Genomic DNA, 12,848 nt, shown 5'->3' with positions numbered 1-12,848 from the left:
TTGTCACATGGCATCTTAATGTGTAGCATGGGATTTTTATGCATAGAGTAGAATCCTGATGTGTAGCGTGGGATCACAAAGTGTGGGATGACAAAGCGTAGCTTGTGTTGCTGATTGTTGTTTAGGGTCTTCATATGTAGCAGAGCAGTCCTGATGAGTAGAATGTTGATTGATAAATGCTATGTGATGAGCAACTAATGGCTACTCTCAAGGGTATCATATTATATTTCTAGTGGCAGGAATTGAAACACTTGACCTTGCCAGTAAGGGGCTGCTCTTTTGCCAGTCATCGCCTCCCTATCCCTCCTTAAAACCTCCCTACATGTCTTCTATAGCATGTGACGCATCTAGCATTAGTGTAGGCATGCGCTCTGCTTAGGCCTGTACCCTTCTGCATCAGCTTAGAATAATAAAAATGCTATAAAATAAACCCACAATAAAGGCACAACCGAAGCACAAATGAAGAGTAGATGTATTTAGATGGAGTATTTGCTATGAAACATCAATGTAGAGGTTGTGGCCATTCATGGCCTGCTTAAGTCCTGTTCTTGCTATCTATATTGAAAGCTTATAAGCACAATTGAATAGCCATTTGGTGAACAAATCTTAAAGGTTGACTTGCAATAAAATTCACATTACAGTTATTTGGTATCAAAAGATTCACCATGTCTTAGTCTGTTGTGTTGTAGGTGCCAAATATGTGGAAATGTGATTACAAGCTCTTAAAACCTCAAAAATGAAAAGCCGCCGTAGATAGGAATCTCATTATTTCGATGACATAACCATGAAATTTGGTTATTGTCTTGTCACGTGATGTTCTCACGGGAATTGAAAGGCCAATAAAAAGCTCAATAGAAAACTTATCGTAGCACTAGTTTATGACAAACACTTCGGGTTTTACCGAAGACCCCGTATCAAATATAGATGCTCGCTACTTTACAGTTTTGTTTCGGTTTGTCTAATCGGCAAGTCGTAATCTGATCATGTGACCCAATACTTCGCAAATAATTTTTGCAGCACTTTTCGATTATCACAAGTGACCAACAGGCTCGTCATGATTATCAGACAATGATATGTACTCCTTCAAGCTAAGGCTAAAAAATTAAACGAATTTTTACGGTAAGTTATAGGATATCACTGCTAAAAGTGACAGCATTACAATGATGATAAAACAGACTCGTAAGAACAATAGACATGGTTTTATTGAATGCGTGAAGTATATTTGTGAAAATATTTTGACGAATAAAGTTGCATAAAAGTGTAAACAGAAACCATCTCCCACAACTACGTCACATTTGAGCCGTTTTGGAAAGAGAATCCAAACTATGGCGGTCTCGTGTGGCTGCGATTTTCTGTTCATTTTTTAGCTTTTAACAGCATGTAATCACCTTTCCACATATTTTGCACCTACAACACAACAGAGTAAGACATGATGAATCTTTTCATATCAAATAACGGTAATGTGAATTTTGTTGCAAGTCAACCTTTAATATATCCACTAGCCATTACTATCTACTAAACTTAAAATAAAGAATTTTCTTTGTTCATTCCAGAGGTCATTTATCTCAGCTACATTTGTATCACACATTTATAATTTATTTCTGTTCGCCAAACTTCGACAAATGATTATTCGAACTCATAATTCTAAAATTTGTTCATTTCAGCCTTTAACGATTTCAAAATTGAAAGACTTCAAATTTTGCTAATTTTGTCAAATTACCTGCCTATATCGGTTAGCTAAGAACATACCATATCTTATGTCAAATTACCGCTGCCTATATCGGCTAGCTAAGAACATACCATATCTTATGTCAAATTACCGCTGCCTATATCGGCTAGCTAAGAACATACCATATCTTATGTCAAATTACCGCTGCCTATATCGGCTAGCTAAGAACATACCATATCTTATGTCAAATTACCACTGCCTATATCGGCTAGCTAAGAACATACCATATCTTATGTCAAATTACCACTGCCTATATCGGCTAGCTAAGAACATACCATATCTTATGTCAAATTACCGCTGCCTATATCGGCTAGCGAAGAACATACCATATCTTATGTCAAATTACCACTGCCTATATCGGCTAGCTAAGAACATACCATATCTTATGTCAAATTACCACTGCCTATATCGGCTAGCTAAGAACATACCATATCTTATGTCAAATTACCACTGCCTATATCGGCTAGCTAAGAACATACCATATCTTATGTCAAATTACCACTACCTATATCGGCTAGCTAAGAACATACCATATCTTATGTCAAATTACCGCTGCCTATATCGGCTAGCTAAGAACATACCATATCTTATGTCAAATTACCACTGCCTATATCGGCTAGCTAAGAACATACCATATCTTATGTGCACAGGAAGAGTTTGGCCGAAACAGTTTTTCTCGTCATCAACCTTCACCAGCTATTAATGAGGAATTAACAGACACAGAAACGGAGCTATCTGGAGCCCCATTTACCAATATGGAACATTCTTCTAGAGATCCTTCCTCATATAAAAAGAACTTGAAGCAATCTTCCAGTGCGTTTCGTCACTATCAAGTATTTATGTTTGACTGATAGCAAACAATGTTTTATGGTATCTTAGACGTTTCAGTGCGCATCTTTGGAGAACTTTCATATCGCAGTGTAGCTTGCCATATTGCTAGAGGTATGAGTATAATAGGTAAGGGTTTTACAGGAGATGGATGTATAGATTCTACAGCAACTAACAACTCAGTGACAAGAAGTAACAGCGATGTATCTACTCGTGGACGTCATAGAGAAAGCAGACCTGGTACTGAACCAACACCGCGACGCCTGAGTCACCAAGAAAAACTTCAGCCCGCCCAGCCTCTCTCACCTCGAACAGGCCGTCATCCAAGCATGCCAGTGAGTTAGCATTTGCTGTTGTATAGCTTACAAGTTGCAGTTTAGCCACATCAATGTTCGAAAGGTATTTCTGCTGAGAATACGTGTTATTCCGATGACTTTAACGGTAGATTTATATTACACAGTCACGCCGCTATTAGAATTAAGGGGATAATATTACATTTTTGTGAATGTAACACTATTATTGTACGGCAGTGTTCAGCATTGAATCATTAGTGTATTTATTCATTCATTCATTAGTGAATTCACTGTTGGTCAAAAGATATTGAGAAGTTATGAGGGCTCCACTCTAGTCTGTTAATCTTTGTAGCGGTTAGAAAATTGTGGAGAACTGGAAGCCATGTTTATGTATGACTACATAAGAGGCATGCTAGTTGTACGAATTGAAAGAGCTGTTGGTCTGGCCCTTCCGGGAGAAAGCAAGCTGGACCCTTTCATCAAAGTGCATTTCCTTCGCAGTGACAGGTAAGTAGGAAGCATTGTCTACATGTCACATTTCGGCTAACTTTCTGTAACTTGTGGTTAGAAATGTGAGTTACATGAAAAGGTTCAAACAAAATTTAGAGCCAAACGAAGTCTTGACATTTTTTTTACAACCATTTGTTAAAAAACTAAGACAAGCTTGGCGGGTTCGATGTATCCAGGCTCAATCGCATGCCTAATTTCTTGACAGAGTTGTGGAGAAACGTTGTACAAGGTATATTGAGGGTACATCCAATCCAAAGTGGGAGCAATCGTTCTCTGTCCATGTTCAGGAAGATGAGCTCAAGATGCATAAAGTGAAAATGGCAGCTTGGAATTACTTTCATCCAAAACAGAACACATTCATTGGGGCAAGAATTGTCGACTTGTCAAGTAAGTTTAAGACAGAGTTGGATAATATCCTATTTGTTACCTGATTGAACCATAGAGTGATGAACGTAGTTGATGTACTCAAACTATTCTTTAGCCTCAGGATTGCTATAGAAAATATGATCAGTGAAGTGCACACACTTGATCTATTACACGCTTACCAAGTTGTCTTGAAATATAGTGCAACATTCCATAGCATATTGCTGTAGTATTGGGGCTGAGCAGTTGGTCAGAGCTATGCATTGCACTGTCATACCATTACATATTATGCAATGTGGGCAGCAAAAGAGTCTAGCTAGAAGCTGTCTAGTAGCAGAGACTAATTAATGCCACTAATCAGATAATTGCCTGACAATATTTACTTTACAGAAGAGCAGCATGTAGATGGCAACCTGCGACTCTACAAACTTGACAGTGACCCTGGAGATATACACGACAGCTATATGGGTACTCCGCAGATGTCCAGAGGGAACAAGCAAATTCATCATTCGAAAAGAAAGCACGGCAACAGTGTTAATTCTCCTCAACACCACCAGAGACCTGGGCAGCAACACAAGAGCAGCCACGCGCGCACCCATTCGAGTTCACATCACATACATTCAATACAATCTAGTCCTACACGTAGTCCTCAGCATACAAACCCCAACAGTCACAGGGATAACTTATCAGAGAGAGGCAGCAGTTTCCGTAGTAATTCCAGCCTTAGCAATAGTAATATGAGCAGAGACGATGACTCCTTCCGACATTTATCTCATGTTTCTCCAAGCCACAGCCGCCAGGTGAGTGACTGGTTTGTCCATGTAGATGTGTACACACTGCATACATACACACATCTGTATACACTGCATACATACACACATCTGTACACACTGCATACATCTGTATACACTGCATGCATACACACATCTGTACACACTGCATACATACACACATCTGTACACACTGCATACATACACACATCTGTACTCACTGCATACATGCACACATCTGTATACACTGCATACATACACACATCTGTACAAACTGCATACATACACACATCTGTACACACTGCACACATCTGTACACACTGCATACATGCACACATCTGTACACATCTGTACACACTGCATACATGCACACATCTGTATACACTGCATACATACACACATCTGTACTCACTGCATACATACACACATCTGTACACATGGCATACATGCACACATCTGTACACATTGCATACCTACACATATTTGTACACACTGCATACATACACACATCTGTACATAACATACACAATTCACATAATCGACAGAACTGGCGATGTATGCTCATTTGTTGATACATTAAAAAATATAAAATAATATTAAGGTTTCACTATTAAAAATAAAATTTACCATAACAACTTTTTTTCACTCATATATGTTTGTAAATACAAATATCTTAACATTTTTGATAATTTTACAACTATAAAATATAATAGCAAACGAACTTAATTACATCACAAGCAGAAATCTGTGGTAGGCTGCCACTAGTAAAGTGAGATCAATGAGTTTCAACCTTTGGAAATTGTTTCTCAAAGCTACCTAAAAAATTCAAATGAAATACTATTCATCATTTTTAGGAGCAGCTTACTTACCAAGCTGACAGCTGTTGCATTTACTACTAAATAAAGTGTGTAAATAAGGCAGCTTATACCTAGAAGACAGGCAGCTAGTATCATGTTTCAATAATACGGCTGTGAGACAATACCCAGCATGGGAATTAGCTACCTATATTGTTGAGCATGTGAAAAAATAAAAATTCAATTTTCAAATCGTCTGCTTTTTGCAGACAAACTCCTTACCCCACTCAAGCACTAACGGTATAGCTAGCAATGGACAGGAAGTCAACAACAACTCTATGAAGGCAGGTGCGTAGTCTCTCACAGCCTGTTGACGATTAGACATGATTTATTATTTGCTTTCTTAACTTTTTACGATCTCTCTGTAGTCGTCTCTTTGGTTACTACCAGTAATATGTGTGTAGGATAGAGGGCGTGAGCCTTGGAGGTAACCTTCTTGTACTGCTCATCATTGTCGGTTTCTACCCACCAGGCAGGGCAATTCACATAGCATTGCAACTCTGGCACCACATCTTTGCATGCTACTAATTAGCCACGCTTCTATTTCATACCTCGCTTGCAATATTTCATCAGACCACAAATCCCTTGATGCCACTTCTCTAAGACTTGGCTTTCAGCATATTACAGTGCCATTGTATGTATACACCAGAGAGCCAATTTGTTGTCATTTGCAGCGGTAAACCTGTTTTTTATTTGCTCTGTCCAGACACCGCCACATCGCAGAACAAATCTAAGAAATTTCCTCAATTATTATGTTGTTCAACGGCGGAGGTAATTTACCTGTCTGTTTCTCGTCACCCAATTTGTTTATCGTCTTCTTTTGTGATCCTTGCATTGTATTTGGTGAAATGCCCTGTTGATTCCGCTTTATTTCTCGTCATGATGTAGTCATCAACTTTCACTCGACATTCCCACCTCCCTTCTCCAGCCTATGCTCTCTATCATTCCACTATAGACTGGCATTACTACTATATGACAGTCTGTCCACTTCAAAGCGATACTAATGAAGAGCAAGTGTGTAGTAATTTCCCACTAACAACCTTCAGTGTTCCATAGACATCTAGAGTGCGATTGCATGAGTTATCTAAATGGTAAACATCGAGGCAAGTTGGCTGTTTACATGTCATGCAACGAAAGACATTGAGACCATTATTTCAGTGAAATGACTAGATGAATACAACTTGGCCATAGTAATGCGTGAGTCCTTGTAGCCAATGTCCAAGGAGAATAAACCTTGTATCTACTTTTCGGGATTCACCCTCCCCTATTCCTATCTTATGGCCCAATTACTTGTAACAGAATACATTTATCTATGTCTATATAACATTATATGCTCCAGGGCACGGGCTGAGAGCACGACAGCAGATGCAGCAGATGCAGCAGATGCGTCATTAGAGAATCACCCTCGGTTACAATAACAGCTTCACCATGGAAGACTGAAGGGAATGCATCTCACACGCTTCTGGCGCGCAGTCGGTTCATATGGGAACCACTATTTATTTTCAAAGCCTTATTATTTAGGCTTAAATATTTTTACTTCTTAGAATTGGTGCCATTGTAGAGTATGCTTTATATGCACATCATATAGATGAGTAGACAATTACACCCTGTACAAATTGTTTGAGCACACCAAAGATGTACAGAACATGTATTCCAATTGTAACGTATTTTTGTATACAACATTGCAATTGAAAGTGCAGTATCTTAAAATACGCAATACAATTTTTAATTAGAAATAAACTTGGAATTACAATGCGAAGAGAGACTAGCAAATTAACAGGTTTTGCTGTAAATATCAATCAGTACCAAAGATGGAAATCTTATAAAATCATTCTATCACTTGGTACGCCGAAAGCTTACTGCTTACGAGGCTGGTTTATCTGCTGCTTCATGGGTGAGTGAGCTGGGCGTTTGTCATGAGTTGCTACCGGCTTCTCATGGTACGACTTGACAGCTGCTGTTGGAAAATCCTTATCTCCCTATAAACAATAGGGCCATTGACCTTTCTTACATTTCTAAACCAAACCGGTTTGTCGGCATTTAGACAGGTTACTATTCTACAAGTTACAGCTCTGTTAGCAGCCCCTAGCTAGTGAACTATACTAACTACATGTAGGAACTGTTGAAGAAGTCTGGTTGTAAAGCCAACACCGAGTGTTACATGAGCAGTCGAGCAGGTCATGGAGCTTCTACCAAAATGGGGCATAATAATGGTTTACAATAGCTTTTGCTCTGCGGTGAACAGAATTTGGGTGCTACCACAGATAATTGTATCGATACAAAGAAGGCAGCGGAAAAACTTAAATACGTCCATAAATATAAATTATTATTTATCTTTGTGTGCCAGCTTTGTGTATGCCGACAAGAAAAAATTTTCTTACATGCAAATTAGTATCTGCATAATCTGATATGAGCTATAGATGCATAAACATAAATACGTAGCTAGTAACTATATGAAATAATAGCTCTCAACTTAAAAAATATCAATTGCCATTGAATCAGTATTTACACTGGAGTCATGAATGATGAATAACGACCTTTATGTTTCACTCAGTACATGTACCTGCATAACAACGATTGACTGTCTTGACCATATTAGATCGCATTTTCCTCATTCACAGCTATAAATAATTTTTACTTGGTAAAAGAAAAATGAACATAAGTTTAGAGACAGCTGCAATGCAACTAATTATCCAGAATAAAAGTTCACTTGGCGCTGGCAGATGGGGTATATACCTCCCAAGCAACTACAGGAAAGCTAATTTCTTTCAACAGGAGATATTAATTTGACTAGAATAGTTCATTATCAGTGAAACAATATGGCTCAACTAGGTGAGTTTAACTTTTGTTTGGTGTATATCCTGTAAGCTTTTCATTACTGAAAATCTTTGTTTACCAGGTAGGCCTATATATATTTACTGTTTGGCTATGCGAATTTAATTCCATAAATATACTGTTCATATATGTGCTAAAATGATATAAAGCAGATGTTGAACAAAGCAACAGTAATTGAACTGTTTCTTTACTGTGAAAACAATGTGCACCAAGTAGCCGTGGGTCTAGTCTGATACATGTTTAAATGTATTAAAAATACAAACAAGCAAAGACTCTATTTCTCTGCAAGTATTCTAATGCTAAACTAAACCAAAGCTAATCTACCTAATATCTAGTTACATTGGTTTGACAAACCAGCAACCGTAGCAACATATGGCGCGCGAGCAAACAACTTCATAATAATTTTGACTTAACTGTGTCGATATTGGCTTTGATTTTACTAGGGATTACTGACAGTTAGAGGTGGAACGAGACACGAGACGTCTCGAGTATCGACCTGTCCCGTATCGGTCTCGTCTCGACTTAACTATGGCCAAACTCGAGACAGGAAATAGAGCTAAAGCGCCTGCGCACGGTTGTTAAAACATGGCTTCTTGCGGTAACAACAACTCCATATATTGTAATGAATTGCGGGCAACTGCCTTTAAAGTTTTACCCGGTCCGTTACTACCTGTTGCTATTGATTATGTTGGCCACTGAGTCTAATCATGTAGTCCGGACGACGGCCCTGTTATATTTTAGTTCGGTTCTGTGTCCTTAAAACAGATACCGGGTTGTATCTAATTACTCTTCGGATAATCCAATTTAATAAATAAGACTTTTGCGGGTAAAATGTCTGTATTTTATCGTATCGTGTCTAAACACCAACTGCCCTTCATAAAATTCGGGCCTCTTTTACGTATATAGGTACTACCAATCGCGGGTAAAACTTGGTCGGACACGAAGAAACGAACGAAAGGCCGTGTCGACCATAGTCCGTGTTCGGTTAACAATGACGTTTTGTTAGCTCAATATAAGAATATACATGTGCATGTATACAGTAATTAATATAATTTCATGAGTGCAATTTAAATATAATTCACATACTACAGTTAATACACAAACAAAACTTAACATTAATGAAACGATAAGAATGAAAGTGTTATCATGTGTTCATTTAGTTGCGGTATTTCTTTGTAGAGCGACGGCTATCGGTTTCATTACACATTACATTAAAATATAAGACCTATTCAATAGATGGTAAAAATACACATGTACCAAGCAATATGTTTATAATAATTATGATCAATAAAGCTCAAAAGTCTTAGAATATATAACTTCGGTATTTTAGAGCTGTTTGTGTCACTTTTGTTTAGAAAAAACTACATGCATACCACTATTAAAATGTTGTATTTAAATCGTTTACACCAGGTGAAAATTCAATTTAAAAATAGTTTTATTAATTTTGTATATACCAAGTAGCTAGTACTTGTGTAGTGAAATCATCACCAAATGATCATTATTTTACTGTCTCGAGTCTCGAATTTTTATAAGACAGTGTCTCGAGTCTCGTCTCGAACTTAAAAAACCTGTCTCGTTCCACCTCTACTGACAGTACATGGTGGAAGACAATGATTGGTAATTTATTAAGTTGAACTTTGACCTTACATAGGCTGTTACATTTGTTAGCGTAAAATAGCTGATTATATTTCAAAAAATGAGATATGTGCTTGCCGAGATATTGAATCATCAGCAAGCACAAAATGCATACTCGCATTTGTACACACAAATGTGTACATCTAACAATGATGCATTGTCAGAGATAGTAGCTTTTGTGCTGCAAAAGCTAGCCCAACCACTTATCCCTATTATTGTAAAACTATCATCAGCGAGAGAGGTAGTTCAATTAATATGTTTGTTAAAAGAAATAGGACCCAGTGTAACGTCAAATAAATACCTTGTTCTGTGAATGACGGTTGAAAAATCTCAAAGTCAAAATGACAAACTGTAACAATACGGAGGTTAAATCTTCGAATCGAACGATTTGTTGTCCTTAATTTTCACATATTTGTTATTGTTATTCTAGAGTTAAATAATTTAATGACAATAAGAATATATAGGCACATCAAGTGCAACAATGTCCAACAGATCTTTTGAGAAGAAACATGAGAATTGTTTAAACCACCAGTTTAAAAATGGTGCAACCGAGGTGAAGTGATTTTAATGTGAATTTTGCAGCTAAGTAAACATTATGTCGTTAGTGCTCCTTTACCAGTGCTAATGCAGTGGTGTTCTGTTTGACTTTGTTCTGTAGCAAGTTACTAAATAATTTAGAACTATTATGTTTCAAAGAAAGTGTGGCTTTCAAAGAAAGTGTGAAAGCAGCATAGTTGGCATATAATGCAAAAATTGAAGATTGAACAATCTTATTTTAATTAGGAGTTATTTACTCTTGAACAATATATAATGGTTCAACACACTCGCGCACAAGCTGTAGCGCAGATCAATAACAAATGTGAATTATTGTTGCACTAGTTATGTAGCCAACTAGTTGCTCAACTAACTAAAAACTCTAGTGTTAGCAGCAACACATTATTACTGTTGTTTTCTTTTGTCCGAGGACACCATAGTCAAAATCAGTGATTATGAAGTAGTTGCTGTCCTAAGGTGCTACTTGACTATACATAACAACAAATGCAGTTTAGATTAAGGCTTTGCACAAACCTGGGTCTCAAAGCCTGCTACTACTAAAGCTGGGCCTTTCTGTTTTGGGGCCAACTGCTGCTCCTCATCAGCATCTGCCTCTGAGGTAACTGGCTCTTTCATGGTTTCGTCTCCAGTCTTGGGAGGTTTATTCTGCGTGACTCGCATGCCTCCAGCTTTCACTGATCAGAGTATACCATATATAGCCTTAACAGGGCACGTTTAACTAGACCATAGATATGTATACCATTATGACATTAAGCATATTTAAAACGATACACATCCACTACAGCATATATATAATATCAATAATGTAAATATATTACAAGCACAACAGATTTCAAATGAAAGACCAGTTTGCCCGGAATCAGTAAAAACTTTGTTCATTTGTGTAGCAATATTCTTGTACCAAAGCTGTTGCACAGAAAGGATAGCGTTGAAATTGCAATTTGGACTGACAATGACAGGAATCTGAAAACATTTGTATGGCCACAAGAATTAATTTTACAGCATAAGGCACCAGCTTTTTTTAGGTATCACAGCTACCATACCTGTTTTTTTCAATAAGTTACACTATGTATATGGCTATATATACAAAGAAGTTATGCGTTACTTATACGTGGATCCAACTGGGTCGTAAAGAGCAGCATTTATGTTTACGGTCTATATTAAGTTTTGATAAAAATAAGCTCAATAGATTCATTTGATTTCCCCACGGACCTATGCACACAATTATTATGAGCATTGTACATAAATAAAAATTCATTAGTAATTATCACTCCTTTTCGTACATGTAATATTCGCACTGTATACAAAGTTGTCAATTGTAAGTTTATATTTTAACCAATCTCATATCAAATTAAGACTGAGCGAAAAGCTACAGCACTAGGTCTTGGCAAATATTCAGTTAATCATACATGATTTATTATAAGTAGCCATTACAGTGAAGTTATGTCAATGATACTAATAGCTGTTCCGTATTCTAGCAATGCACACCTGCCGGAGGATGTCCTCCTTTCAGCTGTGTGTCTTCATCAGCCATTTTAACAAAAGTATCGAGCTAAAAAATTACAAACGTTGAGAAACGGGATGTCCAAGAAATCGTTGGTGTAATACTCCTCATGTACGTGGTACACAAGAGAAGCTTGTTAAACCTGGTTTGTGGTTTGTGTTACGTTATAAGAAGGCGGTTTAAGCATTTATATAAAACGCGCAGGCTACTAAAATAGCCGCCAATCATATTTCGGTAGATCGTTGACTCCATTCGCAAAGTAAATAAATAGTATCTACAGGCTTTATTTTGCCCTGCCGCGAAATTTGAACAGTTTTTCTACAGTTAACTGACTTTTGCTACTGATTTTGTAACATAGGGCTTTAGATGATTTTGATAATGATTCTATTAGTTATAAAAACTTTCTTTCTTGACAGTGGCTGTGCTTAGGGTGACACCAATTGCTAGCAAATAGCCTAAACTCAACAGCGGCCGCTACAATAATCTAAAGAAAAAAATTCAAAGTTGAAAAAATAAAAAACCTTAGCAACCGAAGAAGCTCAATAAGTAAAATAAAAATAAAGTCTGTTGGGGAGAAAGAGGCAAAGACATTGGCGTCGTTCTCTGTTATACACGTATGTCTTTGTTAGCCTGTGAGAAGATGTGAGAAGTGCTCAGGTTCTGTTCTTCATGTTGTAAAATGTCGGTATTTGAGTGGAATAGTTTTGAGTACATTCTGGGAATATACTGGTTAGAGGAAATAATAGGTTCATTATTTTGGTCGTGTGTGTATCATCATCTCTAATTTATTTGTCAGTTTTTAGGTCTGCTTGTTAATTAATCTTTTCTGATTTATTTTTTCCATTCGGAAGCTTCTGATCTGCCAGCTGATTTGATGCATTTTATTTATTGATTTTCCATACATATCGCACACATTTCTTGTGGTTTAGGCTCTCCATTCTTCTGAAATAGGGTTTCGCTGATATCTCTATA

The 12,848-nt window shown here is 37.3% G+C and overlaps 2 protein-coding genes across 2 annotated transcripts in view; one reads left to right on the top strand and one right to left on the bottom strand.

The window, feature by feature from the left end:
• The window catches only part of LOC137402562 (serine-rich adhesin for platelets-like), a 49,626-nt gene extending 42,805 nt beyond the window's left edge, over nucleotides 1-6,821 (top strand). Inside the window, exons 21-28 of the mRNA XM_068089091.1 lie at nucleotides 234-263; nucleotides 2,380-2,542; nucleotides 2,702-2,892; nucleotides 3,203-3,357; nucleotides 3,566-3,747; nucleotides 4,114-4,523; nucleotides 5,557-5,635; nucleotides 6,687-6,821. Of these exons, the coding sequence (XP_067945192.1) occupies nucleotides 234-263; nucleotides 2,380-2,542; nucleotides 2,702-2,892; nucleotides 3,203-3,357; nucleotides 3,566-3,747; nucleotides 4,114-4,523; nucleotides 5,557-5,635; nucleotides 6,687-6,742 (1,266 nt within the window). The 3' untranslated portion in view covers nucleotides 6,743-6,821. The remainder of the gene's footprint in view (nucleotides 1-233; nucleotides 264-2,379; nucleotides 2,543-2,701; nucleotides 2,893-3,202; nucleotides 3,358-3,565; nucleotides 3,748-4,113; nucleotides 4,524-5,556; nucleotides 5,636-6,686) is intronic.
• A 142-nt stretch (nucleotides 6,822-6,963) lies between these two features.
• Nucleotides 6,964-12,016, bottom strand: LOC137398896 (death-associated protein 1-like). Its single transcript, XM_068085061.1, has 3 exons — nucleotides 11,861-12,016; nucleotides 10,886-11,046; nucleotides 6,964-7,326 (listed from the first exon to the last, which is right to left on the bottom strand). The coding sequence occupies exons 1-3, from the start codon at nucleotides 11,904-11,906 to the stop codon at nucleotides 7,204-7,206; spliced, it is 330 nt and encodes a 109-aa protein (XP_067941162.1). The 5' UTR covers nucleotides 11,907-12,016; the 3' UTR covers nucleotides 6,964-7,203.
• Between the last annotated feature and the right edge of the window lie 832 nt (nucleotides 12,017-12,848).

The sequence above is a fragment of the Watersipora subatra genome, chromosome 1 (genome assembly GCF_963576615.1).
Source record: "Watersipora subatra chromosome 1, tzWatSuba1.1, whole genome shotgun sequence".
Taxonomy (NCBI): Eukaryota; Metazoa; Bryozoa; class Gymnolaemata; order Cheilostomatida; family Watersiporidae; genus Watersipora; species Watersipora subatra.
This window is presented reverse-complemented; position numbering and strand designations above follow the sequence as displayed.

Coding starts and splice junctions, on each gene's coding strand:
- LOC137398896 (XM_068085061.1), bottom strand. CDS start 11,906: ATGGCTGATGAAGACACACAGCTGAAAGGAGGACATCCTCCGGCAG. Junction 11,047..11,860: donor AGGAGGACATCCTCCGGCAG/GTGTGCATTGCT, acceptor TACTCTGATCAG/TGAAAGCTGGAGGCATGCGA. Junction 7,327..10,885: donor TAGCAGGCTTTGAGACCCAG/GTTTGTGCAAAG, acceptor TATTGTTTATAG/GGAGATAAGGATTTTCCAAC.